General features: G+C 37.3%; 1 protein-coding gene across 9 annotated transcripts in view; it reads right to left on the reverse strand.

The window, feature by feature from the left end:
- CTNND2 (catenin delta 2) overlaps positions 1-21,493 on the reverse strand; it is a 680,681-nt gene that overhangs the window by 318,873 nt on the left and 340,315 nt on the right. For all 9 annotated transcript variants that reach the window (XM_055705594.1, XM_055705593.1, XM_055705599.1 and 6 more), the window contains 2 exons: positions 3,595-3,629; positions 3,005-3,121 (listed from right to left, as the gene is read on the reverse strand). In XM_055705594.1, coding sequence (XP_055561569.1) covers positions 3,005-3,121; positions 3,595-3,629 — 152 coding nt within the window. The remainder of the gene's footprint in view (positions 1-3,004; positions 3,122-3,594; positions 3,630-21,493) is intronic.

Genomic DNA, 21,493 nt, shown 5'->3' on the forward strand with positions numbered 1-21,493 from the left:
AATAATGATTTTATGACAAATAATGATTTTTAGAATACCTGTGAAGTGTGAGATTTATATAGATCTCATTTTCTATTTGAAGATTGAAGGAAATAAGATTGAAAGTGTCTATACAAATGCTGTGTGTGGGACACCTCAGAGTTTTAAACTTCCTCTTATATCATGCTTCATATGTTTGAGCCTGTGCTTCCACAGTGTCTAGTTACAGTTGTTCTCAGCACACATGCAAACTAACTAGGCATGCCTAAAATTAAGTATCAGTAGAAGGTAATTTGACTGATTTCACAGCTATAACAACAGAACTTTAGGATGTGAAGAGGAGATACAATTAAATTCTAGAGTAAAGCTGAACTGTCAAATATGAGATTTTTGTTTTCGTTTACTGTGTGTGTTTTACTTATTGCTTAGAGAAGTCAAAAGTGCTCCAGATGAAACCCCCCATCTAGTATGCCATGCAAGCTGAGCCTTAGCTTTGGGTAAATGAGGCATGGACAGAAAATGTACAAAACAGGGCATGATAATAATTGTTTTATAATGCAGTCATAAGAAATTCAAATGATGTTGTCCAGACAGCCCTGACTTTGGTCTTTTGACTGCAAACACACTAACATTTTAACTGTCTGATGTGTTTGTGATATTTTACTCTAAATTGGAAAAAAAACCAAACTAAGAAGAAAATCCAGTATATGACATCCTAATTGCATTTATGAATGATTAGCAGAGCTGCAGCTGTTAGCTTTGGCATATATATATATCTGAATTTTAATTAAAACCATAAATGGAAAATAGCAATCTAGTTTCATTATGAGGTGGGCCTGAAGCAGAGGCGTTTGGGGCACTGTGACAAAAGGCTTCTGAAATATTTCCTGACCGTGAAGATCAAGCTTGCAGCCCTACAGGGAAGCCTGTTCACTTGTGAGCACATGTACCTGCCTGTTCTCCCCAGACCTCTGTTTCTTAGGGACAGCAACTTTCCTGACTATCACTATTTCCTTTCTTGAATGTCATTCTCACCCTGTTGTTCCCTCTCTTTGCACCTAACTCCTGATCCCATGAACAAACCATCCAACCAAGCAAATTCAGCTTTCAACTTTATGACTGGACCTCCTGCTTCAACAAATCTCAGTTCCTCCCCTGCTGGTCCCACACACAATCCATCTCTATTGCTCCTCTTCTCCATCGCTGTTTTCCATTTGCCCGTGTTCCTATTTCTCCTTCCCATCTACCTACATTCCTATTTATGTCTTATCTTTTTGTGAAACACCCCAGAAATCTTCTTTAGTACTGGTTTTCGTCACATACCTAGACTTCTCTCCAGCTAGTGTCTTCATCTTTCCCTAGCATTTTTTCTTAGTTTTCATCTCTTCGGCCAGTTTCTGCTGGTTTCCCATCCAAGCTAGCCCCTTCCTGCCCCCAATCTCCTCTACTGACATCTACTCAGTTTCATTTCCCTATTGAATCACATTTTGAAGGCAAACCTTATCATGCTAGTCATTTAATCTGTTTCTCCTCACCCCCAAATGAAGAAAAAAACAGGGTAAATTATAAGGGCTTACACTGTTTCACCATGCTTTCCCAACTTTGTTCAGACCAAGCAACGTCTGAACAGATGTTCATAACACAGACTGTGTTCAGATCAAGCAACATCTTAACAGAAGTGTTAGTGACATTGTTGGCCCAGAAATCTTGTACATATGAAAAGTGAAAAAAATTCTACTGTTCCAGGACTGTCAGCTGTGAATTTTACTGCAAATCTTGGTTTAAAATAATGACAAATGTTCTGACAAATTAAAATTCAGCATTCAACTTGCAATGCCTTCCTTTCATCACCTGATGACCACATTTCAGGTAATGACTTGTCACTGCTAGAGATGCTTTGTGGAAGATGGCTGTCACATCATCAGCCTTCCCAGATGAAGGGGAGATCATCTCCTTTGGTTTCTTGAAAGCTGAATTTGGGCAGCCACCTTGAAAGATGTGACTCAGTCAGAGAGTATTGGGCAGCAAGGGATTGAAAAAGACAAAAATGGCTCAAGTGAGCAGAGAGAAGGACATCTATGGGAATACTAAAGAAAATCAAAAAGCCAAGGCAGTATCAGGAGCTGCAGTAGGAGTGAAGTGAAAGTGGGTATACTTTGTGACAAATGGGAACAGAGTATCTGATAGGAAACTAAGGGGGAAAAAAAGAAAATAGGGAATTAACCTGCTTTTTCAATATCCAGTGCTATACCTGAAGAACAGATCTGTTAACCTGTTGGAAAACTTTGTCTTAGTGTATTTGACTCATGAGCATTTGTAGACATCTGCTCTACAGATACTTGAGCAGCATGCCCCTCATTCACTTTTGCTGTTGCTTAGCCTTGATTCACTTCCCCTATGTCTGGTCCTAGCAGAGGATCTATCCGCTCACCACACAGTTCTGCAAACAGAATGGCTTCTAAATGACTAACTAGTGAGCCAACCTTTGATAAAAGACTTCAGCTTTCTTGCTACAGCCGCCATTCTCTTTGTCATCTTTAAAAAGTTCACATAACTATTTTTGCCTATGCATACATTTGAAAATTTTAGTCATAAGGAGTACCAGCTACCTGGCCAAGTGGTTACAAAGGGACATTAGAATTACCCACAGTCCCGCACTACGTTTCATTTTAGTACTTTTGCATACTGAAAAACTGCTGTTTGAAAGTTACTTTTGTAGTGGTGATGCTGAAGTTTTGTGACATGACCTTGTGGTATAGTACAGCAATATTGCAAACACAAAATATTTTCTTGAAGATATATTCCACATTTGGTGTTTTTCCTCACAAACTAGCAGTGAGATTCTCTTTATTACAAATAAAACCAAAAATTTACTTGCAAAGGCAAGGAGGCAATTTGCCTGCTCACAACTACATTGTCTTCTGCCAACAAATAAAGAAAAAAACCGTGAGATATGCATTCAGTGTTAAAGCATGACACATCAAAAATATGTCTGTTTCTATAAAACATATTTATAGCAACTTACTTTCACTGGCTGAATAGTCCTGTGGATCCAGTATCCCTGATTCCTGCAGTGATCTAATACAGGAGTCCACCAGCTCCAGACCAGTGGTGAGCTCATCTTCTATATCCTTCTGACCATCTGTAATAAAATTAAGAACATAAAAATATAAAAGAAAGGCAAAAGGTAAACCCAGTTACATGTGACTAAACATTCACAGCTGATGAAGGAATGGAGAACATACCAAGATCACATATTCAGAGGCTGGACATACTGAAAATTATGCCACCCTTTGAAAGCACGGCCTTGGATTAATAAAAGCAAAATGAGGAAGTTCAGGTCCAGACTTAAAAAAAGTTAAGAGACACATTTAGTGATGCCCCCTCTCAAAACTCTATGTTAGTCTCAGCGTTGTTTTTGTCAACCCTAACAACTTTTGCCAAATTTTGCCAGTTTTTAAGTAGGGTTTTCACACACTAGGAATGAAAAAAAAAAACCCAACCCAAAACCCACCCTGCATAAAGAAAAATTGCTTTCCTTTCCATCTTCTTTAGGAAATACAATAATTCTGGGAGAGAATATATGCCATACATACATGTAGATAAGTACATTACCTTGTGTTTGCCAGTGAAACTGCTCTTCTGTTGAACTAAAAAGAGAAGGAAAAAAAGGGTCAATTTTTTATTAAATCAATATTCAGATCTAAATCAGTTCTGAAGGAATTGATTTAAGAATAAAGGAACTCACTTCAAAATAAATAATGTACTTAAAATATACCAAGTATTATTTTACATATTTTTTAATGAATAACTTGTACAACATTCATTCAGCAGGAGGGAAGTACCTTTACTTCCTAATTAAGTAATTTAAAACATACATATAGAAACTGTCCTCTTAGTCTTGATAGACAAATTACGCTATTTCACAGCAAAAACATAAACATTTTGCAACTTTTTTTGATCCATTTGTCAGATTTTCTGTTTTTATAAAGAAATTTGTAACAAGCTACATGTTGTTTGTAAGAGAAATTATGAGTATGAGTCTGATCTAATTCTACTGATCATTATGTGAATTTTTATATTATTCAAATGTGAAGCTAAGTTAATTCAATTGGCCTACATAAGAGAGTAAATTTAGATGTGTTTGTTCTTCTATGTACAAGCACTTGAGCAATGGAATGTCTTAATTTTAAAGTAATGAGCATGCACACTAAAGGATGGGTTAGGTAGGGTTTTTTCCTATAAAATAAATTATATACTCGAATGATAAAATGAATTATATATTCAATTAGGCAATGAGTACACTTCCCTCCAAAGCCTGATCTGTTCATGCTTCAATACAGGTCTTTCTCACATCCAAGAATACAAAAAGGATTGAAGTTACACAGTAGTAATAATTCTTTTGATAACAGTGAATTGATTATTACAGTCATGATTAAAACACTTTTCTGTACTTTTTCACAAGATATTTATAAGGGAGAACAAAATCATCTGTTGTATCCATTAGTACAAAAACCAAAGAAAAAATTTAACTTTTCAAACCACAAATTTATTTCTTTCTGATGTTGAGAATAAATGCTTTTTTAAACAACTAAATGGATTTTAAATCTTGATTTGTTTTCCCTTTTCCCAACAGATGCTGGATCTCCTATGTGAGTATAGCTCATAGTATCTAAGTTCTGAACAAGAATAATGTAAATCAAATTGAATGCTTCTTTTTGGAGGTTTCTTTTTACAGGAAAAGAATTTGGGTTAATTAGTTATCAGATTTGACAGTGTTAAAAAAAAAGGATAATTGCCTAATTTACATATAAATAGTTCTAAAAGGACAACTTCTAAGTTCTAGCTGGCATCAGAAGTGTTAACCTGACAAATTCGAATCTATACATCATCATCAGCATCAGCTTCCAAATATGTACCATCTGTGGTTTATATTGACTCATTGTAGTGAGATTTCATAGATTAAGAAGCCAGCCCTTTGATGAGACATTCAACTAAAATGCTTGTATTCAAGTACATTGAAGTAAGTAATATTGAAGATAAACGTAGCCAGAGTCTTCTAGCAAATAATAATGGCAAAATGCTAAACTGGAAGAAATTATTTTAATTTAAATTACTTTTTCAAATGGAGGTCTAGTGGGTGATGACTAGGGACTGTGGCTCTTTTATAAATATTACTTTTTCCAATTTGAAATAAATTTTGCCTGATTTTCAAAATCACTAAACAACTGCAGCTTCAGCTGACACAATGGGACTTGACAGTGATTATCCTTTCTGGAATCTGCATCATCACAACAAGCGATATATTAGTTTCTACTATACAGTCCCTCTTCCAGTATCCAGTTTTCTATGTGCAAGGTACCACCTCAAAAGACAGAAAAAAAATGTAGTATCTCTGGTGGCATTCTTGCTGGCAGAATGAATTACTAAATGTTGCTGGCAAGAACACACTGACGTAAAAGACCGTGCCACCCCATCCAAATCAGTGAGAAAAGAAAACCAAGTCTGTGCATAAAGCCTGAATTATCATTTCCAGGAATTCCAGCTTACCCCTTTTTAAGCAGTATATTTGTGTAAAATGTAGAAGTTATTGGAATAGTACAGACGGTATTAAATGAATCACTGGTGGCTGATTAGTGGTGATCCCTAATACCACTAGTCTGACTTCCATAGAAACATTTTAACGCATTCACCTTAAGAAATCTTAGGTATGAAGGTCTAAAAAAGGATTCCAATAAATTTTGAATATATTTTGTCTTTTCCAGTTTTACAGTCAGGCTTCTCCTCACAACTAATGTAATGGTCTTTTAATAAATACTGTAACTTCTATAGTCAAAGTAACAGATCCACCATTACAAATTTTATCCTAATGCTACCTTGTTATTCAAAATATGGAGTATGGGACTGCAGGGAAGTGGCTGAGTCACCATTCCTGGAGGATTTAAAAGATATGCAGACATGGTGCTTTGTGACATGGTTTAGTGGTAGACTTGGAAGTGCTGGGTTTGCAGTTGGACTCAATGATTTTAAGGGTCTTTTCTAATTTAATTGACACTGTGATTCTGTATTAAAAGTGTATTTGCTCCTACAAGGATATCAATATATTCTGGAAGAGACAACGGTTTTCCCCAGTCTAAATTCATGGTCTTTAGCTTTTGAAGAGTACAGTATAGTTGCACATTACAGTTGACATTTCTTGGTTACAAACTGATGCCTCAGTCTTGCAGATATAACACGTGAAGAGTTTCCTAGAATAATCTTATTATAATTTGACATTGTTTAAATTTAGATACCCTGTGTTTGTTTTGTGGGGTTTTTGTACCTTTTTTTTTTTTTTTTTTTTTAAATATTCTAAACTTTTTTTTTTTTTTAAATGAGCTTTTCCTGCTTTTGGCCTGAAAAAGATTCCTGACTGAAGCAACCTGACATGTCTGTGCAGGGAGCCTTTAGGCTGTCACACAACTGTGCCAAATCTGCTTGAGTGTGTGTGTGCGCTTTTTTTTAGTTTGGTTTTTTTTTTTCCAGCTTCACAAAAGATCAGTACAACTGACTGTAAACTCACATCAAAAACATGAAAAGACACAAAAAAACTTAACAGAAGTATTCCCCCTAATAAATTTTTCAGCATGCTCAGCAAAATAAAGCTTTCTGCTTTATTGTTTTTTCTGAAGAAAAGGTTTAAAATTCATTATCAACCACTTTTCTGCATATTCCTATGGTTCATTATAGAAGGCTGCAAATTCTAGCAACTTCAGCTGAGGAACTGAGCAATAAAATACTTTGTTGAGAATTCTGAAGTATGGAAACCTGCAGCAACCAAGAGTTTGAGGAGGGCGTAGGGAGATTTTAACCAGAACTACATTAGTATAGTATTGGAAAATAGCAGCATAAAATACTAATAAGCTGAGAACTCAGGCAGGTGTAATTATTGCCCTCTTTAACCCAAACCCAGAAGAATAATTATGCTTTATTTGCCGTATTCTTCTCTCATTATTGGTAGTCACTGCATCCTATATCTACTTCAAAGGATTATAGTACAAATAAGATGACCATTCTACTTAATTCTATTCAAATCATATAAAGAATCAACTGAAAAAAAAACTTTGATTCTTCCACACTTATATTCTTCCACACACATATGTCTTTGGAAAATAGGATTTATTGACAGACAATCTTAGGGAAGCAGAATAACTTAAGAATGAGAAGATAACAATAAAAACCAAGCAAACAAAACCCCCAACCAAATAAAAGAAGAATATTGTCTCATGTTTAGTTATGCATGTTCATCTTGAAGCTAATAAACCCATCTTCTGTAAGGACGGATGACACTCTGTCTAAAACTTTATCTTTAATAATCACCTATACAAGGAAATATTCGAGTAAAAGTTGTTTTACCTCCCTAGGCAAATATCCACAGAGTGGTCATCTTGATTCCAGCTCAACTCACACGTTCCTATTTCTGCATGCATGGAATAAAAGCATTAAAGTAGCAAGAAACCTTCTATATGTGGCCTTGCATGCTATGAGGATGAAAGGCAAATGAGCACAGCCTGCTGCAGGGAGTTTGTTTTGGGGAACATCATGTGAATAGAGCACCTGGGGAGTTCTACCTGTCTGTGCACAGCATGGAAATATCAGAAGCACAAAATGATGCAAAAACGCTGAGTTTCTATGGTCAGCAAGGGGTGTCTGTTACCAGCAGTCTGTTTACATCAAGTTTATTCCTTTTCAGGCATGGATAGAAAAATCACAGTGAGCTACAGTATGTCTATAAACAAGCAAGAAATCAGGTCTTTGGGAGCCTTCATTATTTTTTCCTGTATATCAAGTAAAGCTAAACAGTAAGTGGGTGTCCTCTTTAAAGACGGACTTCACAGGAACCCATTATGACAGGATGGGCTCTGCGGACACAACGGTAATGTCCTACAACAGGCAGCACCAGCAGAACAAGGTAACCTATGTATGACCGTCAAACACCTCTCCCCACAATGTACGGCAGTCAAAAGCAGTTTTGGTGGTGTACAAGTGAATGCTAAACATGACGCCAAAATACTGCTTTCCTGGACCACGCTCATGAGCCATGCTCCTATAAAAGTAACCAGAACCCTCACGGGAGGTAACCCAGAGGTGGGAAAGGCTGTTGAGCACTTTGGCAGAAGAAAAACTGCCCGAGACATCCTCAAACGGCATTGTCATAGGGCCCATACAACCACCCAAGGATTCACGTTCAAAGCAGGTGCTGGGGAGCAGCTGAACAGAAGTCAGGAGTGTGCCCATGGCCCTGGCGGGAGGGACAACAGTGGGGCAAAGGCAACTTGCATCAACCCTCCAGCCCAACACACATGGTGCACACTACCTGGTCACAGCAGTACTTGCAGAATCGCTTGGGTTTATTTTTAGACATTATATGGCCTAATGTGAGACCTGACTCCCTGCAGATGAATGCCTCTCGATAAGCTTCTGAACCATCCCATGCAAGGAGGAGGTTCAGTGCACTGTACACACTTCTCCTAAGATATTTTTTATTATGCAGCCTGTGGAAGTTAATTTTTCTTATCCTGTGCACCAATCTACATGAGTGCAGATGCACATCGGGCTATATGATTTGGTTGTTGGAAGTCCTGTGCCTTACTGCTCCTCGGAAGAACACCGTAGTGAAGAAACCCAGTTATTGTCAGGAAGGGACGTAGGTCTTCTTTCATTCATGCTTTCTGGCACACCTCTTGGATTTATCACAGAACCTGCGTACAGGCTGCCAGGGCAAATTCACACTTTTGTCTGCCTTTGATTATCCAAGAAATGTTTGTGTGCCTCTTCGTGTAAAGTCATTCAGTTTACAGTTTTCACTCATTTCTGGAGAAAGTGCTATAGCTATTTGCTACAGAAAAAGATTTCTTTTTATTGTTTTCTAAAGCAATTAATGAAATTGTATCTAACACTACTACAGAGCAGCTATGAAAGGATTTTTACTAAGAGCTGTATCAGCACATGATCTTTTCAATTATTTCTGCAATGGAGCCACATAAACAATGCTGTATATAATTACAGGCAGATACTGTCTCACTGATTTTTAAATTGCTATTCTGGTTATGGAAGGTGGAAGAAAATTCAGAAGCATTTATCAAAAAGCAAGGAGGTTGAGAAACTATTATTCCATCTGAAGCAAAGGGGAAGAAAATTTTCAGTCAGCAGTACACTTCAGGGTATCTGCAAAATAGTAAACAATCTTTAGTATCAACTATATGAGGGGAATAAAAAAGACCTTTAAGAATAAATTTTACATTAAATAATCATGTGAAAAATTACCAATCCTTCAATAAATTACCATAGAAAAGATCAATCCACAAGTGCAATTTTTATTTTTTTGTTGCCCAATTTAAAATTATGCCAAAATCTCTGACTTTGGTAGTTACCCCTACAGATGTGACCCAGTAACCTCTCTCAAATATTTAATTGCACCCTATTAATCAGCTGTGGTATCAACTTGGCTACAATATCAAGAAGTGCTTTTGATATTCCAGCAAACCTATTCCAATCCCCTAAAATGATCCTGGAAAATAGAAAAAAACCCAACAAACCCAGAAAGAAAACACTTGCTACTTAGCTTGCAATACCAGACAGTTCCCTTTAGTTTCAGTTCTGCAGATAGTTACTGGTGTGACAGTGAAGACAGAGAATCCTTTCACAGCGGAAGCCTGTGAAGCTCTACTATTCTGAGGAAAAGGATTTACAGGGCAACACATGTGAATACTTGTTATATTTTATTTAACTTTTAACTTGGAAGCAATGACAGCATTAGGAAAACAAGTATGATATGATTGCCCTATTCTCACTCTTCCCTCAGGGTCCATTTTCTGGCCCCTATGTACCCCAGACAGGATACTGGGCTAGGCAGACCCTAACTCTGAATCAATACAACCATTGTTTTATTCTTATTTAGAGAAGCTAAAATCAAATGAAATCACATCATTTTGCACTTTCCCTTCATTAATTAAGAAAAAGATGGATGGTTTGACACAAAAAAAAAAAAAAAAAAAAAAAAAAAAAGAAGAAAAAAAAAAAAAAAAGAGGAATTAGCTCAGGGCTGGATTTCTGCTAAGGTAATAACGTTAATTCTTCCTGTTTGCTTCAAACCTGTTTTTATTTGAGGAAGGTGCTGACTTACAAAATGGAACTACCTTAACAGGAGCACATTTAGAATGGAATGGAACGGAACAGAACAGAATAGAATTGAGTATTTCAATTGGAAGGGATCCACAAGGATCATCTAGTCCAACTGCCTCACCAATTCAGGGCTGAACAGAAGGTAAAGCATGTTATTAACAACACTGCCCAAATACCTCTTAAACACTGATAGGCTTGGGGCATCAACCACTTCTCTAGGAAGCCCATTTCAGTGTTTGACCACCCCCTTGGTAAAGAAATGCTTCCTAAGGTCAAGCCTGAACGTCCCCTGGCACAACGCTGAACCATTCCCATGAGATCTATCACTGGATCCCAAGGCGAAGAACTCAGCACCTCCCACCTCACGTCCCCTCCTCAGGGACCCGTAGAGAGCAATGAGGTCACCCCTCAGACTCCTTTACATTTTGAATTTTGCCGCTCCTTCACAGCGTAGCAGTTTAGACGGTAGTATACTATCATCTATCTTCAGTCCCTGTGGTGATATTTGGATCTGATCCAAACCAAACAAGCATGTAAAAATAGTATTTGGAAGGAACTTAAGTGCTCAAGAAATAAAGCAGAAATGGCAAATTAGAGGAATACAATAGTGGAGAGGTAGAATCAGCTCTGCCCTGAGGCAACGGAGCAGTCTGGTGCCTAAGGTGCAACGCAGACTATCAGTACCCGTAAAACTGTATTCTTCAAGCATGCTTAAGACAGCATTGCACAGAAATTATGGTAATGGTTGACTTGATTTAAAGAAAACACAACACCCTGAATGATGAGGTCAAATTTCTTCTTCCCCTCCTCCCTCTTACCCCAGCAGTTCAATTATTAAAGCACTAGTGCTCAGTGTGATAAAACTTGACATAATGCTGGTTTATTCACTTGTGAGAAATCAAAGCAATATTTAAGTTGAGTGTAACCGTCTGGCTATTCCCTATCTCCCTTTCCCCTCCATCCTGTATAGAAAATACCACAGTATTTTAGTTAAGGAACTCCATTATTAAAGATGCCACCACAGCTACCTTGTCTTTGCACCAAGTTTTAAAAGATGGCTTCAGAGAAAGGGTGCAAGACAGTAATACCCGCAATAGGAAGGACAGTTTCCCAGTGGAGTGGAAAAAGGTAGTGAAGACCCAGAAGTGAGACTGAATTTCATGTAAGGTACCTTAAACATCCTGCCCGACATTATGATATTGGATAAGAAACATTCAGCAAATTGAGATCAATTCTGTTCTGAGGCACATAGTTCCCTATGCATTGTATAAGCACTATAGGAACTCAACCCAAACCACGGACACATGGAATCACCTAAAAATAAGCATTATAACACACTTTTTCAGCACCTTTTTGGTTCTGGTCTTTGGTACATGACAGTAATTTGTAAAAAAAAAAATACGATGCAGTATAAATAAGTCAATAAAAATAAATATAACTAACTAACTAACTAACTGGATGTCCTTTATGGAAACTCACTTTTGTACATGAAGGTACTGCAATGTTTCTTCCTGGGGCAGTTAACTGCTAGAGCAAGCAAAACCTCAGTAATAAGATGAAGCTCCGCATCTTCTCACTACAGACAAACTGCACGCGGACACCCCTTCTGCAGAAGGCTTAATCCTTAACATGCAGATCAGATCAAGTACCTCATGCTGACCATTGTTGTAGATAAATTATTCTAAGTATGACCACACTTTTATAAGCATATTTCAGCTACAATAACCATTCTGTGCTGTCCTTGATAACTAATAAGAAAGTGATTTTCTCTAGGTTTTGAGGGATAATTCATTTCGAGTTCAGTACTTCCTTAGTGAAATGATGCAGACAGAAGGCAGAGGGCCTCTACCTTGAGGAAAGCACGTTCCATGCAGGGAAGGCCCAACACACAGCCTGTCACTGTGTGACACTGCACATCCCAGCCCTTCCCAGCCCCTCTCCCCTACAGCCTCCTTCGTTAGCTTCATTCAGCTCCTTTCAAGAAACCTCTTCAGGGCTCTTCACCTTCCCCTCTTTCCATGTAAACAACTCCCCTTTTCTTTCCATTCTTTCTCCCCTCCTACAGAAGATAACACAGAGCCAGGATGTTTCTTCTTTTTACTTAGCTGATTATTTTCCTATTCCCTTTCCTGCAGCTTAGGCCTGTTTGGGCCTACTGTACCGACATCGTGGCAGGAAGTCCCCTGTAACTAACAAAGAATATTCTTAATATATGGTCTGAATTTTGACATTGAACAGACTGCACAGCAGTCATCTCTACCTTACATGGTGTCTTTTATTTCTGCATTCTCCACCAGATACGTGGACATAAACCATTGCCGTGAAACAGGAGCAGATTCTGCAGGGAGCAGGGAAGATTTTGTTGATACTTAAGGGAAGATTAAGTAAATGATAGGAGGTATACATTTAAAAAGCCAAATTTAACAGATGTGTTGAACAAATTATTTTCTGTTGAGATGGAGGAGGAATAATCATAGAATAATTTAGGTTAGAATGACCTCTAGGCATCATTTGATCTAGTCCCCACTTTGAGCTGGGCTAACTTCAAAGTACTGTACTGGACATAATATTGTAGCAAGGCATGCAGGAGACTCCTTCAGTATTCTGCTGTTCAGAGTTTTTGTTAATTCTCATTTTTTAAGAGAGAAAGTAAAAACTGATTGAAGATAAAGTTTAAAAAGTTTGGTGAGCTTAGATGAGAGAAGTAAAGTCTAAGAAAGGAATGCAACTGGCTTTTATACCTAGCAAGGCTAAACAATGAGACAGAAATAATCAGAGGAAGCATACAGGTGGGACAAGAACAAACTGCTTCAAACTGGTCACTGAAATTCTTGCTGGAAATTTAAAAAAGGTACTGAAACATCACGGAAGCAGCAATCCCCATCCAATCTGAGTTGATGTGGCAAAACCGTACCTGCTTTTAGAAGGCTGTTTGAGAAGTTTGTTAGAAAGAGCTGATGTTATTTTCATCTTTGAGAAACTGGACTACATCCCAGGATGGTCCATCCAGTTCTGTATTTGAAATAACCTTAATCTGCAATGTTGGCAATACGGTGATTGTTACGTAAAGCAGCATACACACAACTGCATACAATAATACCTCGTACAACCGAGCAACAGAAAAAATTTGTTCTAGAAGCAGGCAGTGCTAAAAATCACGTGTGAAAGAAATGATACATCTTAAATTTACATTTCAGTGGATGAATGTAAACGCAGCAGAGATCTACTTTCTGACTTAAAAAGTTGGATGAATGTAAAGGCAATTTAGCCTATTAGGTGGATGATAAGCAGCTGGATCAACCCCTCAGCAATTGCTATTGATTTATGATTTTAACTACAGGAGTGAAAATTCTTATTTGTAAGCTGTCTGTTTGTATACAGAGTTGACAAATTATCCAAGTAACTAAAATGGCACATGGTAATAACAGCTATTTAGCTATATGGATAACCTTTAATCACACATTCATTATCGAAAATGACTAAAATTATATTAATGCAAGCTGACAAAAAATAAATGTAACCTTTAGACAGATTTGGAGCTTTGTGGTAAGCACACAGTCTTTCTACTCTGCCTTTTTCCACCACTAAGGCTCAGAGGGGAAAATGAGAATCAGTTCCCTAAGAAAATAATATTTGTTCCATTATTCATTGCCTACCAGTGACTAAAGATATAAACACAGGAGACACTATGCATGTAAAACCATTAAGTCAGACGTTTGGTAAGGACAGATGTAAGAAATACATTATAATTTTATTTTTAAAAATAGTATGTAGACATTAAAGAAAATATTCTTAAAGAGTAAAAGGGTGTCTTTGTACAAGCTTGAAACAAATGGTCTTCTAGATATCACACTAGTAATACAGACAGCAATAATATTTTGAATCATCTTTATTCTTAGAAGAATATTACAATATAAAATATGAAAGTTACTTAACAACAAAAAAAAGTCCTTTAAAATTTTGTTTTTTCAACAAAAGGATGAAATCACCTTTCTACCTGAATTTAATCTACATCCAGAACATGAAGTTTCACAACACAGTTAATTACTGAATCTTTTCATATTGGTATATGTACATAATCTACACATTTCAATAGCAAGTTAAAACCTTGCAAAAGAACTTTGGCAATGTGATTTCCTGATCATGTGTCGGTCAATTTGTACTTTAAGGTCTGTAAGCCAGGTAAGCTGTGAAGGGCTGCACTAGTAGTAAGAATTAGATTGAAATTCAGATCAAATCAGAAGACAAGTGCTCAGTTGATCTTCGAAGTTCTACTCATGACTTCTTTCTTCCATTTGGGTTTTCCATAACCTATCTATTGCTAACTGTTTGCACATCAAAACAAGTACCAAATTCCTTGTCTGCACCTAATATCATGCAGATGATTCTGCTACAGCTGAATGGTTGATTTCTTTCCTGAACACCTTGTTGGACTTCAGCTCTCACTACTGTTTCGGGCAATCCCACTAATATTAATGTAAAACAAAAGCATGCCCCTGAATTTCCATACTGTTGTTCCTTTAAGCTGCCAAAAAGATCATCTTTCTCTCCACAAACTGAGGAGACCAAAGTGGAGAGTAAATAGGACCAGTAGTGAAAGCTATTTTTTAATTATCACATTTTCTGATGCAAATCTGGCCCTAATATACTAGAGAAGGGACTTCACAAATATCACAGGTTCTCATGTTACATTAAAAAAAATAAATACATGAGGCTTAGCTTTATGCTTTTATCACTTGTAAAAATTTAAAAGACCAGTTAGTCTATCACTTATGGTAGCACTGAGGTCGTTATAGCAGAACCACTCAATAAAAGGATTCAACTGTTGAGATGTCTGGCTTAATAAAACCAAATTCTACCTATTGCAGTCCTCAAAGCATTTCAAATCAGAAAAGCTGTAACACTTTAAAATGTTAAGATAGGGCACTGATCTTCATTCTGCTAAAGGGGTCATCTAGGACTTCCTGGAAAGTCTGTATAATTATGCAGAAAAATTTTAAACTGTATTAGGTTAAATAAAAGCACTATTTTTTTTCTGCTGACTCTGCTGAAAAAGCAGACAAGGGAAATGAAACACAGATCTCAAGTAACTAGCTGAGCTTTACATTGGCAGATACAAATTTTTAAAAGCCCTTTGTTTTTGTGAAAAGGTTCCTGAACCATGAGAAAATTAAGTTCTTGGCCACCTACGCAAATGCCTCTCTAGGATGCATCAACATTGTTTGTTCAAAACAATTCATTAAAATTCTTTCTTCCCCATGGCTCGTAGATCCAGAATCCAGTTAGTTTTCACTACAGCTCATGCTAATAAGTAATAATTTTCTCTCCATGCCCACCCTGATCACATGTTCCATAATCAGAAATATTACAGATACACAAAATAAGTTACCAGCTTTGCATTTATTTTAGCTTTCTTTTATCTATTTACATGAAATAGAATTTTGAGGGGTTCTCAACTGAGTTATCCCATCATTTTGCTAACTCTGAAACTTCTTTCTCTTTAAATACCTTAATCTAGGTTTAACAGCTTATTGTAAAATGAAGAATGTTATATTAATTGTTCAGTTTATCTTGGAAATAATCCAATCAAAAAGCTCAATCTGTTTTCACCGGCAAAACAGAGCAAATACGAAAAGACAGAAGACCTTCTCTCTCCTCCCCCTCCCCCCCCCCCCCCCATCCCCCGCCGAATATGAATCACATAAAATCTGTTTTGGACTTGACAAAATTAATTTCTCACAGTACAGAAATGCTAAAGGTCATAGTTGAAAACAATTAAGAAATCAATGTGTTTTGTGGCCATTTTGAGAAAGAACAGTATTTGCAAGTTCACTTAAAGGGCAGCCAGCATCAAAAGCAGGGAGACTTTTACTACCCATCGATGTAGCGCAACCCCCTGCTTAAAGCAGGGCTGACGAGCACTGGTGGAGAGGTATTACCAGTCAGTCATTAATTGCTAAAAAAACCTGTGTCCATATCTTAATGTTTTTCCATTTTAAAGAATATAATGAGAAAGGAAAAAGTCTGTAAAGAAAACGGGAAAAGATCCATAGATACAGAAAATTTTAAGAATCTCCAGTGGCCAAACAAGTTCAACAATTTTTTGTGTTGAACAATATAGTTCAACACAAAACTGTACAGGACAACTGTACACTTTCGATGACAATACAGGACAACTTCAGTTAGGATGAGACTGGAGTAAAAGCGATATATAGAGAGCCATAAATGGTATCTGCCCTGTTTTCATTAAGAATGATGTTCTACTGTGAGATCATGGTAAGGAAAAGTCAAAGAATACAGTATACTCTACATCTCATGATGAATTATATAATCTCCAGTCCAAAACTGAAATAACTATGATAATCATACATCTTATTGATCTTTCAAGATGGGGATGGCACTTTCTAAGCAGACATTAAAAAGCATTGTACCTACTTCAGAAAGGGGGAAAGAAACTAAATCAAAGAAAGCTCAAGCTTAGACTGACTTTTAAAGTTAAAAATTTGCTAATTATTTGAATTGTAATGGTCAATAGGAAAAGAAATAAATGCACTTGCTTTTATTAAGGTTTAACACAGCACATAAAACGGTAAATTTCTGTCAAGGAGTAATAAAAGGAAATGTATAGTTAATACATCTGGAATTTCATCAGTAATTTAACCCATTATCTGATGACATTCCCAAGTTAACAGCTTTAAAAATAAAGTGAGGTACAGTAAAAGACTTGAACAGTGGGCATAAAAAAGGCCAGACAGGAGTCAACCAGTGGTGACACTGAGGCTGAGTGAGAGGAAAATGATGAAGAAATACTCAAAAATCAGTCTTGGGGGAATATAGTTTTCCACAGGAGTGTGTAAGACAAATTCAGCCAGTCTGAAGATGAGCCAAGATCAGTACCTGAAATGTATTAAAACAGTCTTCTGATGCCACATAAGAGTGGACTTTTTGTTTGATAGGTTAATTCTAGCCTCATCTTACCATGGCTTAGATTTATTTTTTTCAGGAAACTCAAGATGGAAAACTGTCTTCCTTCTTCTTGGACAAGTATATCCCTCCACCCCCCACCCCCACCCCCAATGGAAAAGGAGGAAATGGGTTTTGAACAGGTTGTTGAAAGAAAGCAGGAATTCTGAAAATACTTGACGGTCATCTACAAAATAGAACTTATAATAGCAATTCAACTTCTACTGCTCATAAATAGGTCTTTAATAAATTGCTTCAAAATGTACTGCCAATAATATAGATAGTCAAATGGAGAGACACTGAGGAAGCCAAGGTTTACTATTATTATCCCTACATGCATAAAAAAGTAAGTTAAAACATTATTTGGTCCAGTGTATTTATTAATTTTTTATGTAACAAGGAAACATTGTCTGTATTGAAAGAGGGAAAAGAACATAGGACAGCAAAGAATAGACACAAAGCTATATTAGAAGCATAGCTATCTGTTTCCATAAGCATCACAATATATGCACAGGTTCGATCTGCACGTTGCAGCATATTTTCATCTTCCAAGATGACAAATACAAGTTAGTTTTAATTCCAGATTCCAGGCCTCAAGGAAAATAGATGCCTCTAGTCTCAGAGAAAGCAGCTCTTCATCTATACATATATATATGTATATACACATACAGGAACAGAGACAGAGCACTGACCCATTTGAGTACTTGATAATCATATGTCTTTGTATGAATCTTAATATTAAATCTAATGTTATACATATATATTTTTAAGAGCCTGGAAAAAAATGTGGCAATTACAAACATTCAAAAGATCTCCTAACATACTTACTTGCCAAAGCAAACATTTTAATTATCGTGTCAGTATCTTGTAGCTACTTATAAAGAGTTGTATATAAAAATAAATACTATTTGGCAAAATTCATGTGACATTTAGGTCATGCACTCTTAATATTAGACAAAAGTTTTCTGTCCTATTTTTCCTTAAGTCACTGTTTTCACCATTGACAGATTAGATCTGAAAACATCTTCTTCTGCAGCACTGTGAGCTCGAAGCACCTTTAACGTTTCCATATTACAAGGAAAAACTGTGTCCTCAAGTCTCACGTGCACTACAAAGTCTGCTGTACAATAACAGATGCGCTTTCAAGAATTAATGTATAATTAAAACAAAACAAAAAACAAAACCCTCACAACAGCATGCACAAGAATAAAGGTACTGCTACATCAGAGACAGACCCCTCTGTGTGCCAGGCCAGTGCCAGGCAGCTGCAGAGCCCAGAGCTGGGGACACTGACAAGAGATGTCCCCAGCATGCCTGCCAGCACCCTTACCTGCCTTGTTACCAGGGCAGGCTGACTGGCGCTGGGGGGAATCCATGCACAGGAGTGAGCATATCATCAGTACTAGGAGAGAAGGATCAAGAAGGATTTCCCCATAAACCTACATGAGGAAAACCCTGCTACAGCAGATGGTGTTTGTAAAAATGGTAGCTTGACTGCCTAGCTCGTTCCTGTCCACCTCAACTCAAAACAGGAGGGTCTTCTGACAGAACTGCAATTTTGCTGGGAACTGCACCCATACTAGAAGTGCAATCTTTCTGGAAACCTTTATTATGAGGGTTTTTTTTTTTTTTTTTTTTTTTTTTAATTGGATTGTTTCCTTTCTTTACAATTATTATTATCTCCTCCTCCCATCTTCTGCCTATTAGAAAAAGCATTAACAGAACCTGTGACAAAACCAAGCATGCTTTAATCCCAAACACTATTTATCCAGTGAATAAATACAACTATCCCAAATAATTCATGAATCTTTTCATGTCTTCCCAAGCAGTTCAGATTTTACTCAGACCAGTAGGACTTTAAGAAGGTAGATTGCTATGCAAATGAGGTTGTCCATATGACATGACATTAAAAATGGTGATTTGTTAAGTAGCTTGATTCCAAATAAACAAAGCAGGTATGTTTTGAGCATGTCAGTACTTACGTTAGACAGAAATTTAACTTCTTCAGATTTAGAGCCAATGCAGCTTGGAAAAAACAGGTGGCTTGGTCTGGCTCAGCATTACTGCTAGTGTCCTCCTAACTGGGAGGTTATATGTAAGAAGCCTGGCTGCATTAAAAATCCAGTCTGAAGTTGCATTTCAGACAGGAAAAAGAGAAGGAAAATATAACCTCTGTTTTCACTTCTGAACTGTGAAAATATAACCTGGAATCACTGGCACAGCAGATGCAGCAGCTCATGATACCACTTTCTCAGGGTTGAACTACAGTTAGGAAGGCATTTGAAATGAAAGGATTGTTTCAATTTCCTCTTCAGCAAAGGGCAACAAGACATACATTGAAAGCAGATGCTGAAAAGAAACTGCAACTCAACTACAAGCCTACCTTCACTGCAGTTCACTCTACAGAGCTCTGACACAAGGTATGCATGTGACAGACAGGGCAAACTTTCTCATGACTGCAGAACAACCTGCCAAGAACAAATGGGGCATTACCTAAAGTGTAGGGCCATCTGACAGAAGATGGCCTCCTTCTCCTTTTTCCTTCAAGCCCTTTGTGAGTTTATATTAGAGCAAAGAATAACCTAAGACCTCTGTAAAAAAAAAAATAAATAAAAAAGATAAAAATTCCTTGTCAAGTCTATTACTCGCTGCAGGGCACTAGGCACAGTTATTGTGCATGGCAAGTATGACTTCGTGGGGGCTGTTGACCGCACACTTATTCTGCAGTTTTCACTTTTTTTCCACAGGGCTCAAGCTTATCTGTTTGCACAAATGAATTTGTGACATCTGCCCTATTATTTTATGAAAGTATTGACCACTTGAAAATGAATCTGTGGAGAGCCATGCCCTACCACGATGGGAATTATACCTGCCCTGAATTCACTTTTCTGTATGTCCATAACCCTGATTGCCCAGATCCTATTTTGCATCTTACCTGCCCCTTGCAGGAACCCTCCAGTTCCCACTGTCAGATTTCATATTGCTCCACTGCAGTATAAATTACCTGGGTCTGCATGTTAACTTACTGTATCAGAAGAAAACCAAAATCACACATTATGCAAACATCTTTCAAAGATCTTTTTGCAGCGTACATGGTTACTTGCCATCTAACCACCTCTGTTTTATGTGGGAAAAGGGTCACTACATAGCAGAGGGAATTAATTATGATATGGCTTTATTGCATGGCCCTGCTGACAGCATTTCGTGGACATATATGGAAGTATGCAACTGATTTGTGTTTATACATACACCTACTACACAGCGAAGTAAGTTTGAATCAAACAAAGGCGGAACTATGGAGAAGATCCACAAAAGCTATTTTGATGTTCTCATAAAGATGTGCTTCTGGGGAGTATGAAGATCTAACAAGTCACCATCGGGGAAATGGATTGGGTCCCTCTTCTCCACCAGCAGCCCAGCAGAAGTGTCCTAGATTCTCTGCGGTAGCATTTTGTCACAGCTCACAGCAGAGCGCTGTACCAGACAACTGCAACAGCAGGCTTCTCTGTCAGCAAGGTGGAGCCACCAGCCAAGGGTGACCACAGCACAGACACTGCAAATACTCTCCTGAGCCTAGCGCACTGAACCCAATGCATTTCCATTTCCTTCCTGTTCAGTGACAAACTGAATGTGGGTAAAATGCTCTTGGAGCGCCAAACAAAAGCGACCTCCTTACCAGTACGAACTCCTCTCAACTTCTTGGGCAAATAGACTAGCAAGGTCAGCACATCTTGTTGGTCCCATTCGTGCCATGTGTACCAGCAGCGAGTCTACTCGACAGCCATACTCTGTGGCTATGGAAGTCATGGGGTACTAGACACAAGACAAAACTACTATCCCTACGAATTGGCCAAATCTATGTAGCAAGTTCTACACATATTTACAGAAGGAAAAATATTTGAATAAATCTGTATGACTAGAATACAGCCCAATCAGTAGTTAAAAGAGGTGTTTATTTGGTTTTTTTTAATCTATTTTATTTCTGAAGCTACCATCACTCCACATATGACAGTGTGAATAATTTTTTAAATTAGTTTAACTTTATAAATATTCGTCATAAACATTTTTTTCTCTCTTTCTCTGACTTCCAGGTTTAAAATCTAGTCTACCATTTTATCAATTTCCAGCTTTAAGGTTGTGAGTAATAATTTGATTTTTATACAAATGGATTACTGGATCCACAGCTGTCAGTACAATTACGGCCAAGACCTTTGTAGCCTGAATCAAACAACAGAAACATTTAAATAGAGCCTACTTAAATGAATAACCAATGAATGAATATTTTTCACAAAAATAACTTCTCTCCAAGAAGATGGTTATTTAATAGGCTTTTATTGTCCATTAAGGATGAACTCTGATATTGTGAACTAGTATATATAGACAGATG

The sequence above is a fragment of the Falco cherrug genome, chromosome 3 (assembly GCF_023634085.1).
Source record: "Falco cherrug isolate bFalChe1 chromosome 3, bFalChe1.pri, whole genome shotgun sequence".
Lineage (NCBI taxonomy): Eukaryota > Metazoa > Chordata > Aves > Falconiformes > Falconidae > Falco > Falco cherrug.